We start from the raw sequence: 11773 nt of genomic DNA, 5'->3' as shown, positions 1-11773 counted from the left end.
TTCTTCGGGGACCAATTAATTAATTAATGCAGTCATTAGTAGGATATGATGAAATAAATTTAGAGGCAGTGAGCACTACATGTCATATCTAAATAAATTCTAGTAGAGGGGTAGTAAATGTAACAACGCTGACGTCACTGATTACGTATTCAGTCCATAAGCCACGAGTATATACGACAAGATCCAAGAAAGTAACAAAGACACCAATGACGATGAATGCTTGAATGGGAGAAACACATACATAGTAGTATGAAAATTATAATTAAATCATTCTTGGTACCTTATAGGCTGCGATGCATATATATGGCTTGGTTTGACTTTCAGAAGCAATGACAAGTTATTAGCCTTATTGGAAGTTTAAATCGTAGAAGCTTCTTCAATTCATATATTAGGAAATAGGAATTTACAACCAAAAGGATTAATATATCTATCTTCTTCTTATACTACTACTTTAATTTACTCATTTATTATTATTATTGTGTCATTTAAAAAAAATGTTGAAATTAAAAAATCATTTTGAATAGAAGGAAAAAAGAGATTGTGGAGGAAGATTTTCAAGTAAGAAAATGACACGAAGTTATTGCATCGATGAGATTCATTCACATGAGAAATGAAAGGAGAAAAAGCTTAATGAATAGAGAGAGTAAAAGGGACGGTGGCAGCATGCAAAGTTCCCACGTAATGGTAGCAATTGGCACAACACTAGTAATTCAAAAATATTATTTATACATTAAAATCAGTCACTAATATATTTGTATATAAATATATATATATAATTTAATTTATTTTTAATATATATTTATATTTTAATATATATTTTATACTGATAATTAATTTTAGTGTACACATAACATAGGTGCACGTAACCTCTTTCATCAACCAACACACATAAAAAGCATTGCAGACATGTCAACAATGCTCATCTCTCGTCATTTTCATCAACGAAAAGCTAATAATTAAGGCAGAGCAAAGGAGGAGCCATACATATTCTGAACAAAAAGTGAAGCAAATATAACTAATAACAAGGTAAGCTTTTTCCAATGGTTCCTCTTGCCACATCCACATTGAAATCGATATCATCCATCTATCTATAGTGATTTTCCTTCTTGTTCAATCATATCATTATGAATCCAAACTTTGTTTTTGATAATGCATAGAGTGAAAGAGAGACGGTCCCATAACTGGGCCAATTATCTCTCTTTCAGCATTCATCTCTGAATTCTATTTGGGCCTACTGTTTCTCTCTTCTTAACATGCTTAGATTACAACTTGAGTTGGGTTGGGTTGAAACAACAATATCAAAAGATGTTTGAAATTGACAAAAGTAAAGCTGAAATTTAAAACAAAGATTGCTTAATCGCTTTTGCTAATCCTGACATAAAGTTAAGGAGTAATTTTTAAATGTATGATTAGAAGCAACAAACTTATTTAAAATGGATCTATAATTGATTATTCTAGCGCAAAATCTTTTGACTTACTTATAGGTCAGTGTTATAGGACTAGCACAATTTATTAATTTTGACCAACAATCAGTTAGTTAATAATATTTAAAAATATTAGTTAAAAGAATAATTTTGGACTACTAGACTATAGGTTGCTGACTAAAAATGCCTACTAATATAAATTAAAATTGTTACTCCTTGATATTTTCTGAAACAATGTCACTAATGTATTTCTTTTAATAAATTTTAGTTGCCTCTTGTTGCAGCATTTACGGGTAACATTGCAACGAAATGTCAAATGAAATGGCAAGTGGGACACTAAGCTCTGAATACCAAACCTTAATGAAGTCAACAACAGAAGGAAAACGAAACATGTTTATCAAAGCTTATCCACCTGTTACCCTAAAGGCATGCTCTATAAATACACTCATAAAATTTTAATTGTTGTTTCATGTGTTAGTGTTGTTAATGATAGTTCATAAAGAATTTAATTTGAATCCAGACATAGAAAGAATTGGGCTAGTTCCTTTTATTTATTTGGTACTCTAGATCACTTTAAGTACATTACCTTCCTTCAATTTTTAGATATTTTAAATGTTAACACAAATGGATAGTGATGAGTAACTTCTAGATTGGTATTGGTTTATTATGTGATAATGCCTAATGGTTAGTAAACTCATGGAACATGGATAATTTATAAGATTTGCTAGACATGTTCATATTCTACATTACAATGTTGATTATTGCAGTTTGAAGATGTTATATATGAAACCAAAACAAGTAAAAGGGGTGGCTTGTTTTGCAAGAAAGAAAATAGTTGTAATGAGGATGGTAAACTAATCTTGAAAGGGGTTAGCGGTTCTGTTTTCCCTGGAGAATTATTAGCCATTTTAGGTCCTTCTGGTAGTGGAAAAACAACTCTGATAAATGCATTGGGAGGTAGACTAAAAAATGGAATCACAAAAGGAAGCATAACCTACAATGGCAAGAAGCTCTTGAAATCCATGAAGCGAAACCTTGGATTTGTTCATCAACATGATCTCTTCTATTCTCACCTAACAGTCCATGAGACATTAGTCTTTTCGGCTCTTCTTCGCCTGCCAAACAGCCTCTCCAAACAAGAGAAAATCGCGCACGCTTGCGCGGTTATGGATGAACTTGACCTGAATCATTGTAAGGACACTATAATGGGAGGTCCACTCTTAAGAGGTGTGTCAGGTGGAGAACGGAAAAGGGTCAGCATAGGTCAAGAATTGTTGACTAATCCTAGTCTTTTGCTTGTTGATGAACCAACTTCAGGGCTTGATTCGACAACTGCTCGGAGAATCGTGCTAACTCTGTGTGATTTGGCTAAATCTGGAAGGACTGTGGTAATGACTATTCATCAACCTTCTAGCAAGCTATTTTACATGTTTCCCAAGATTCTGCTGCTATCAGATGGTAGTACCTTGTACTTTGGGAAAGGAGAACTTGTCATGAATTACTTCTACAGCATTGGTTATGCTCCTTCTGTAGCCATGAATCCTACAGATTTCCTACTTGATCTTGCAAGCGGTAACTATCATGATACCATGTTTCAAGGACTAATTTCAAATCAACTGAAAATTGTCTTTCTGAAAGTTTTAGCTAATATGTTTCATTTTTCAAAAATCATGTTACAATTTTGTAGGTATATATGCTGGAAATTTAGAAGATGAAGTTGAAGCTACAAAACAAGTGTTAAAATCAGCATTTGAAAGTAACCTTGCATCTCAAGTAAACATGGAACTCAAAAGCTCCAAGGTACCATTTCACAACACTTCAGGGGATGAAATGCTTGGCCAGTACTGCACAACATGGTGGCAACAATTCACTATATTAATAAACAGAGGTTTCAAAGAAAGGAAGTATGACCAATTTTCAATCCTCATAATCTGTAAAGTTTTGGCAGCATCAACCATTTCAGGCCTTGTTTGGTGGCAGGCCGGAGCTAATCAAACGAAAGACCTGGTATTTAAACAATAAACTCTCTGTGTCTAAATTGACATTTATGTATTTCTCAATTCTCATCATTGTTTCATTGCTACATAGGTGGGACTACTTTTCTACTACACACAAGTTAGTGCATACTTGCCTATGTTAGTGTCAATCTACACCTTCCCTTATGATCATGAAATGTTAATGAAGGAAAAATCTTGCTACATGTATAGACTCTCAACTTATGTCATGGCAAACAGTGTTGTTGAACTTCCAGCAGTGCTAGCAATGCCAACCATTTTTGTCACCATTACTTACTGGATGGTGGGGCTAAAACCAAATCCCTTAAATTTCTTTCAAACTCTAGCCATTGTTCTTCTCTATGCTTTGGTGTCACAGGGTATTGGTCTTGCCATTGGTGCAGTTGTGGTGAGTAATCAAAAGTTGGCTTCTAGAGTTGGATCGGTAGTCATGACTTTATATATTCTAAGCAATGGCTTCTATGTTCAGCATGTCCCAAGTTTTGTGTCATGGATTAAACACATATCTCATAGCTATTATGGTTATAAGCTATTGTTGGGGTCACAGTTTAAGGATAATGTTACATGCTCAGTTAGAGAATATCAGGTGATTCAGCATGTTGGTCTTGATCATCAAATTTTCTCTGTTTTTGCCTTGGTTGCAATGGTTCTAGTGTACAGGATTATTGCCTATTTTGCTCTCATGATTGTTGTCAAACATAGCTAGGTAGACCCACAGCATGTAGGTTATGTGAACTAATTATAAAATTGTTCTTATTTATTAAATACTAATAAAATTTAAAAGGACAATTTAGATAACATAATTCACCTTCAATTGTTAGATGTCAAACTACTTTTAGTTGTTACAAATTCTTGGCCTAAGAGATAATCATAGTCACATCAAGAAAGTGATGATAATAACAGCGGCCATTATAAATCCAGTCCAAACAATTTGTTTCGTACTGCTAAGTTCATGTTGGTTGCGTTCTTAACCATATAAAAATTGATGTGGAAAGTGGTAATAACATAAGAGGTTGCATACTTGCATTGAAGATTATGTGTTACAAGGACAATTTGTGTTCCAACAATAATACAAGCAATATCAAACTATTACTACAATTCTCGGAGACAGTATAGCCTAATTTTATTTATCGAATTTGAGCATTTATATGGGTTTAAATATGTGGTCTTTATGAAGTTCAATACTAACCATATATAACATCCTAGGTCCGAATTTGTGTCGGATGGAAATTTTTCTGCATATTCTTATAATATACTAATGTGCACATTATAAATAGATGTAATAACTTACTTTTAACTATAATATTTAATAATAATGTTAACTTTCCATTCCACCATAATCATTCTATCAGAAAAATGCTTGTAAAAAATGAAGAAAAAGAAAACAAAAAGACTAATTGTCTCTATATAGTATAATATAATATTTAACTATGTAGAGCGTTTAATTTTGTTACGGCCTGGCCCAGGCCACTTGCGGGTCAACCCGACCCATTGATGGCCCGACCCGAGCGGTCGGGCACATGCAGCTCACTACGCGACCCGAACACGCGTCCCTGACAGCTCTCCACTGCAGCTGTGAGGAAGCTTCGAGGAAGGTGGGCCCTAGTGGGCCTATCCTTGTAGGGCCCACCTCTGACACGGTATAAATAAGGAAGGACCTGCCCTTCCCCAGAGATACGTCACTTTTTCCACCTATCATATTCCCCGCCTGCACACTAGCTGACTTGAGCGTCGGAGTGTTTTTGCAGGTGGCACCCCCCTCTTTCCTTCCACAGCAAGAGTTCGGCTACCCAACAGATCCAAACCCAGCACGACCGTGGTTGAAGCGTTATTACCCCCTCAAATAACCACTAGACCAGTCCGGCAACCGACAACCGAACAAATTTCATTTTGCAAAGAACTTTAACAATTTGTTAAGATCTTGTGCCTTAATTGATTATTATGAATAATTGATCATGAGTTGCATGATGAAGAAGAGGACAAATGGCAAAGATGGGTGTGGCACATGCCCAATGATGGGTTCACGTCATCATGTTCGGAATTTATATGTATTTTGTTATATGAAGTGCACTGCATAGGTGAAAGTATCTTGCTTAGAAGCAATTAATTGGACTTTATGTATATGTTTGCATGCAAAAATGTGTATGTTGAGTCTTTATTCTTAATGCCCACGTTTCTAATTTTTCTTATTCAATGTGGCAACCTAATCTATGTACAAAATACATGAAATTAAAGGAGGTGAAAATCATATGGGAAATCTTTAATTATTAAGTCTAAACTAAACTGTAAAATGCACCTAAAATATATGAATAGGTTTTTTGCATGTGCAGTATACGTGTGGCATTTGCTTATACATATATAATAGTATTTTTGGTGAATATATGAAATCAGAGATTGTTTATGACTTATGAGGCTATAATATATTAAAAGAATGTTACATGTATTATCTTTTAATATATTTTATTTATATATTTTTTACTTCTAGTATTATAAGTAAATGATAGAAAATTTTTCATGAATTAAGAAATATACTCGATTGTTAATGAGGCGAGCCGTGAGCCAAGCTCAATTTTTGTGATTGTTATGTTAAATATGATTATATATAAATTAATAAAAAATATAACAAATAGAGTGAAGTATGTTACTTCTGATTAATTAAATTCTACTATTACTATTAAAGATTGGGCTTTTTTTTCAGACAAAAATTTCAGTCCGAATGACTTTTTAATTTTAGACAAATTTAAGACAAATGTTAAACAACTTTTAGTGGAAGTTATGAAAGAATATATTATGTTCTAAATTTGTGGAAGCACATTCTCAAAGATCCTCAATTCGCACTCTTTCTCACCTCACATTCCAACATTGACTTTTTAATGTCTAGTATTATGTTTGGATACATATGGACAACACTAAAATATTATATAAAATGACTAAAATAGCTTGTGATTCCAAATTTTCTATATCAATACAAATTAATTTAATAAAAAATAAAAGTATGTAGAAGTACATACAGAATTTGAAAAAAATATTTGAAAAGTCAAAAAATTTTAATAAAAAAATATATTAGTATTTATATTAAAATAAAATTTATAAATATAATTATTTTATTTTAAAATTTATTATTAATATGTAGAAATACATATGGTTAAGATTAACAAAAAAAATAAATTTGAGTTTGATTAATAAAAAAATTTAAGTTAATAAGCCAAATTAATTTTAAATAAAAAATTAATTTTAAAAAAATGAAAAAATAATTAGTTTTTACATATAAAAATCTATTTTTATTTTAAAAAAAAACTAATTTTTTATCTAAAAACTGACTTTTCTTTATAAAAAACTGATTTTTTTAAATTATATAAAATCAATTATAATTTATAAATTATTTTTTAGTATTTTAAAATATTAATTTTACTTTTGATAATATTTATCTTTCAAAAGTTTCAAGATTAATTATTTTTGTTATTATTTTTATTACAAATCAAATAATATAATATAAGGTTAAAATGGTATAAAATAAAACGATAAAAAGAAAAAAATTATCTACCCCAATAAAAAATTTTATAGAAAGGAGAGAGTACCTGGAAAAGAAAGAGATAGAGAAAGAACAGGAAGAAAAAAATATCTTTGAACAACGCAATAGGAAAAATAAGAAGGTGTGATAATGAAAAAAAAAGAAAACAAAATTTATAAAATTGTCTGTGTCCACTCTTTCAAATTCCATGTCCATTAATGTCCTTCGTAAAAGAGTAAACACAAAAGTATAAAAAACTGTCTCAGAGACAATATGTTCACTGTCCATGTCTCTGCTTCCAAACACGTTTTAAACAAGTGTTGTCCATGTCTCTGCGTCCTGTTCCGAAAACAAAAGCTACCTAAGGTACAAAATTCCCCAATTTGCTTTTTCAATTTCTTTAGAGTTTTAAATTTGGTGCTAGTCCAAAGTCATGATAATTTAATCAATTATAGAGCAATGGTTTAAATAAAACTTAAAATGTTGTAAAAATGAGCAAGTCAATTAGTTATGCGCAGTAAGTGCTTGTATGAAATGGATCCACAGGAAATAGCAGCCATCCTTAAAGCAGTTTGATGTACTATAAAGCAAAATCATACATATAGATATAGGATCGACAAAAAGTTGCAGTATCCCGTCTAAACATAAAATCCAACAATTCAGTATTAAGAAATTGACTCACATTTTAGAGATGATCCAGCAAGGCATGTCAACCTAGATTGTGTCCTACACTCAGCTACTGGATTCAACTTCTCTGTTGCGGCCATTCGAACATCCCAGACATGTATAACCCCATCAGATGATGCAGATGCAACTAGGTACGGATCATCACTCCCTGAAGCAGCATCACTATCTGTGAGCACAACAATTCCTTTTACACGGGCATTATGTGCTCCTTCAATGCAATAAGCCACCTTCCCGCTGTTTATGTCCCATGCTGTGATATTTCGGTCCTCACCACCTGTGTATAGAAGTCCATTCTACAACATAGAATAAACTCTAGGTGTCAAAAAGGAGTAGAACAAACATTGAAAATGGAAAGAAAGCAACCTCTAGGCAGTGTCATTAGGGAATAATGGTAATTGTAAACCACAAATTATGTTGCTCTCTTAGTTGTATCAGAAAACAATCCAACCCCCAAACTCATCCCTCAATATGAAATTATGAATATATTTCAATTAACATTGTATGTATGCTGTATTTGCACATTCTTATCATCCATGCTACAGAAAGTTGACTTTACCAACAGAGCACTCGACCCTCAATCAAATGTGCAACACTTGCATTAACCAACATCATACACTTCCCAACAGATATTTTAGAATACAAATGATTGAGACTTCAATAACTTCCAAAATTACAACAATTCAAAAGCAAATAATACTTTAACACCCCTGTAAGCACATCTCCAGATCATCAGCAAAGAATTTTAATTATCTAGATCATCGTTAAACACCATTCAGCAAGAAGATAAATTTTTACATTTAAAGCTGAATTACAAAACAGAACAATGCTATATAAATATCCACAGCCAAATTCCTTACAAAATACACACGTTCCATTAATTTAACATCGCTCTAAGCACATTTGCAATTTCCACTAAGACAAATCAGTATCATGCAATTGAAAGTTATATCACGAATTAAGGTCAAGAAAAAAGAGCGAACCTTCGCTGGCGTAGCGCAGAGGACCTTTTTCTGGCAGTCCAATTCAAATAGCAAGCGCGCATCCTCAGCCCCGTGCACAGTCACCTTCTCCTCCATGGCCATAAAGAACCTGTCTCCGGCCAAGTCATACCTCACTATACTTGCCTCCTTTCCAAGGCGGCAACAGAAGCTCCTTCGGCCACGTACAAGGTTGACCATGGCGAGGCATTCATCACGGCCAACAGAGAGTGCGAGCTTGCCGGAGGGGTGAAGTGAGAGGTCGTTGACGGCGCGGCGGTGGACGCGGGGGAGCGTCTTCAGGTGGACGAAGCCATCGGCGTCAAAGAGCGACAGTGAGCCTTCGGCGTCGGCGGAGAGGAGGTTGCGGGGAAAGGGAAGGGAGGGAGGGGCGTAGAAAGCAAGGGCGGTGACCGTGGCAGAGTGTTGGTGGAGGGAGCCGAGGGAGGCAGCGGTGACGAGGTCGCAGAGGTGGATTGTGTCGTCAGCACCGCCGGAGGCCACGACGGAGCCGGAGACGGCGACGCACTTGATGAGAGAGAGGTGGGAAGGGTAAGAGAAGAGAGGGGTTAGGGTCAGGGTTTCGTTTTTGGGATTTAGGGAGAAGCCCCAAATGAACCTCTCGTATGATCCTGCTACCAGACTCATTCTTGGGTGCATATCCGTGGTGAAAGATATGCTGCTGCTAATGCTTAGTTTTTCGTATCACCAACTCCACTCTACATAAACCCTACACTCTCATCGTTACCAAGAAGGGGGTTTACGTTTTTGGTATCCTTTTTTTGAAAGAAAAAAATAAATAGATTCTTATTTTTGGTGATAGACATTTAATTTTTTAAGAATTTAATATTTATTTAAGTTTTTTATTTTCTTACAATGAAAATATATGTCTAATTTATTTTATTTTAAAAATATTTATATATATTTCATTTTAAATTTTGGTAGTATTATTTGAGTTATTCTGAGACTTGATTGCTTTTATTTTAGTAATTTATGGTTGATTAAAATGCTCTGTGATTATATATTATATAAGTGTTGCATATAAAAATTGTTAATAAGAATGTGTCCAATATAATTATGGATTTTTTGTTGTGAAAGATATGGAATGAAATTTTTGGCATATGATTAGGTATCTTAACTCCCCTGTTAGTCTAAAAAGAGAGTAATAAACATTCTATTAGTTACGTGAGGATCCGGGTGTTCGACGGATCAGGCGGAGATGGGATGGTGAGAGGGCTGAACCCTGAGCTGATGTGGAGTAGAAGTTGGGGAGTGAATTGAAGGCACCGGAGATGACGTGGAGAGGAGTGGCTACCTGTCCAACTAACCAAGAAATTTCTATGAACTGTCTTCGTTCACGTGAGAGGGGTAGGTTGGACCGGACTTCGGATTGAGGATTCGGGTATGCCTCGAAGATACCGACCCAACTGGTGGCATAGGTCGTACAGAAGGCGAGTCGGTCGTGGCTCGGGTTAGGTGTCAAAAAACATGAGTGTTTTGTAGAATTAAAAGAGTGTGAAGGTGTGTATTATATTATCCTTCAACCTTACATCTTAAGAAAGATAAAGTGTATATATATATTGACAACCGATGTCTAACACCAAATAAGTAGAAAATGACATCAAATCTGGAATAGTTTTTTCATTTTACAACATGATGAATAATATAAACAATAAATAGAATAATCATAAATACTTGAAAAATCTACTTAAAATGAGTATCATCTGAAAAAGATTAATTAATAAATCCTTAATGAGGTAGACACCTGATCAATTACCACCAGAAATCTGATCACAATACTTTTCACAAGCTGGGCCACAGACTTCAATCGTAGCTCCCCTCTCTTGCAAGCATACAGGCATGCATTGTTTGGCACAATCTGATAAAGTTTCCGCATAATTAAAACATACAATAGCTAACACCATGCATATTAGCATTGCAACTACGTATTTCTTTAAGACCAACATTGTTGAAAATTTTTTGCTTTTAGAGTTTGTAGTCTTCTGGTTATAGGATAATGAATTAATTAATTTTCTTCTTATATTTATATGCGTTCAAAAGTCAATTAAATATATTTTTAATCATTATTTTATAAAAGTAGATGATACTGCTCCTCCTCCTGTTTTTAAACGGTGGGGAGAGAAACATGGTAATAGCTTAGAATTTTTAGTTTAATTACTAATTTTGGAAGTATATGTATTTTTAGTTGTGTTAGGAGCCACATTTAAAAGAAAGTAAAATCATGTTTTAGTAATTATTAAAAACTATATAAGTATAAATGTATTTGTTCCAAAGTATTGTGATCATATTTCTGGTGATAATTGATCAGGTGTCTAGCTCATTAAGAATTTATTGATTAGTCTTTTTGAGATGATACTCATTTTATATATATTATTTTTCTTAAGATGTAAGGTTGAAGGATAATATGATACACACTTTCACACTCTTTTAATTCTACAAAACACTCATGTTTTCTGACACCTGTTCTGAGTCACGCTCGACTCACTTTCCGTACGACCCATGCCATCAGTTGGGTCGGTATCTTTGGGACAGCACCTAAATTTCCGATCTGAAGTCCGGTTCGACCTACCCCTTCCACGTGGACTAGAACAGTTCATAGAAATTTCTTAGTCAGTGGACTAGGTTATTCATGGACCCGTTCAGTACCATATGTAAAGGGAGAAATTAGCTCTCGCGCCAAAGTACGTAACACTTTATCTAATTCGGCCATCACCTCGTACGAATATTGACTTGATCGTTGGAGTGTCTTTACAGGTGACCACCCCCTCCGCACGTCATCTTTAGCGTCTTCAATTCACTCTTCCATCAACTCAGGGTTCAATCCGCTCACTATTCCATCTCTGCCTGACCTGTCGAACACCCGAGATCCCAAGTAACGAACACATTCTTTAATTTTTTGGGGAGGATGAATGAGATTGGAAACACCAGAGATGCTTTTAATATTGCATTTCACATTGTATTTGTGTTTGGGAGGGGGGAGGTGGGATGTGTGTGAGGGAGAGAAGGTGGCTTGTTTGCATAAGAAAAGCATGACATCAAAAACGTTCCATTCCCAAACTTCTCAACCCCTTTCTTTTTCCCAGGAAAACAGCCATCCTTTCCTCGTTGCAATCGTGGTCCCCACATCCACGTGTCAAA

At 34.5% G+C, this 11773-nt stretch overlaps 2 protein-coding genes across 4 annotated transcripts; one reads left to right on the top strand and one right to left on the bottom strand.

Moving 5' to 3' along the window:
* Positions 1-907: 907 nt before the first annotated feature.
* LOC107480665 (ABC transporter G family member 9-like) lies at positions 908-4604 on the top strand. Of its 2 annotated transcripts, none has more exons than XM_016100829.3 (5): positions 908-1026; positions 1693-1850; positions 2192-2996; positions 3112-3431; positions 3513-4604. In XM_016100829.3, exons 2-5 carry the CDS (start codon positions 1734-1736, stop codon positions 4143-4145), a joined length of 1875 nt encoding a protein of 624 aa, XP_015956315.1. In that variant the 5' UTR covers positions 908-1026; positions 1693-1733; the 3' UTR covers positions 4146-4604. The 2 variants fall into 2 exon arrangements, with proteins under 2 accessions (XP_015956315.1, XP_015956314.1); XM_016100828.3 differs by having other exon boundaries at positions 910-1026; positions 1709-1850; positions 3513-4603.
* Positions 4605-7156: 2552 nt separating this feature from the next.
* On the bottom strand, positions 7157-9379 carry LOC107480664 (uncharacterized). 2 transcript variants are annotated; one of them, XM_052258808.1, is made up of 3 exons: positions 8618-9379; positions 7633-7930; positions 7157-7311 (listed from the first exon to the last, which is right to left on the bottom strand). In XM_052258808.1, the coding sequence occupies exons 1-3, from the start codon at positions 9272-9274 to the stop codon at positions 7166-7168; spliced, it is 1101 nt and encodes a 366-aa protein (XP_052114768.1). In that variant the 5' UTR covers positions 9275-9379; the 3' UTR covers positions 7157-7165. The 2 variants fall into 2 exon arrangements, with proteins under 2 accessions (XP_052114768.1, XP_052114769.1); XM_052258809.1 differs by having other exon boundaries at positions 7178-7289.
* Positions 9380-11773: the final 2394 nt, after the last annotated feature.

Source organism: Arachis duranensis, chromosome 3 (genome assembly GCF_000817695.3).
Source record: "Arachis duranensis cultivar V14167 chromosome 3, aradu.V14167.gnm2.J7QH, whole genome shotgun sequence".
NCBI classification, from domain to species: Eukaryota; Viridiplantae; Streptophyta; class Magnoliopsida; order Fabales; family Fabaceae; genus Arachis; species Arachis duranensis.
The sequence above is the reverse complement of the archived record's forward strand: the minus strand, read 5'-3'. Positions and strand labels throughout refer to the sequence as shown.

Coding starts and splice junctions, on each gene's coding strand:
- LOC107480665 (XM_016100829.3), top strand. CDS start 1,734: ATGTCAAATGAAATGGCAAGTGGGACACTAAGCTCTGAATACCAAACC. Junction 2,997..3,111: donor CCTACTTGATCTTGCAAGCG/GTAACTATCATG, acceptor ACAATTTTGTAG/GTATATATGCTGGAAATTTA. Junction 3,432..3,512: donor CTAATCAAACGAAAGACCTG/GTATTTAAACAA, acceptor ATTGCTACATAG/GTGGGACTACTTTTCTACTA.
- LOC107480664 (XM_052258808.1), bottom strand. CDS start 9,274: ATGCACCCAAGAATGAGTCTGGTAGCAGGATCATACGAGAGGTTCATT. Junction 7,931..8,617: donor TCTGCGCTACGCCAGCGAAG/GTTCGCTCTTTT, acceptor TCTATGTTGTAG/AATGGACTTCTATACACAGG. Junction 7,312..7,632: donor TGCTGGATCATCTCTAAAAT/GTGAGTCAATTT, acceptor TTTGTACCTTAG/GTAGCTTTTGTTTTCGGAAC.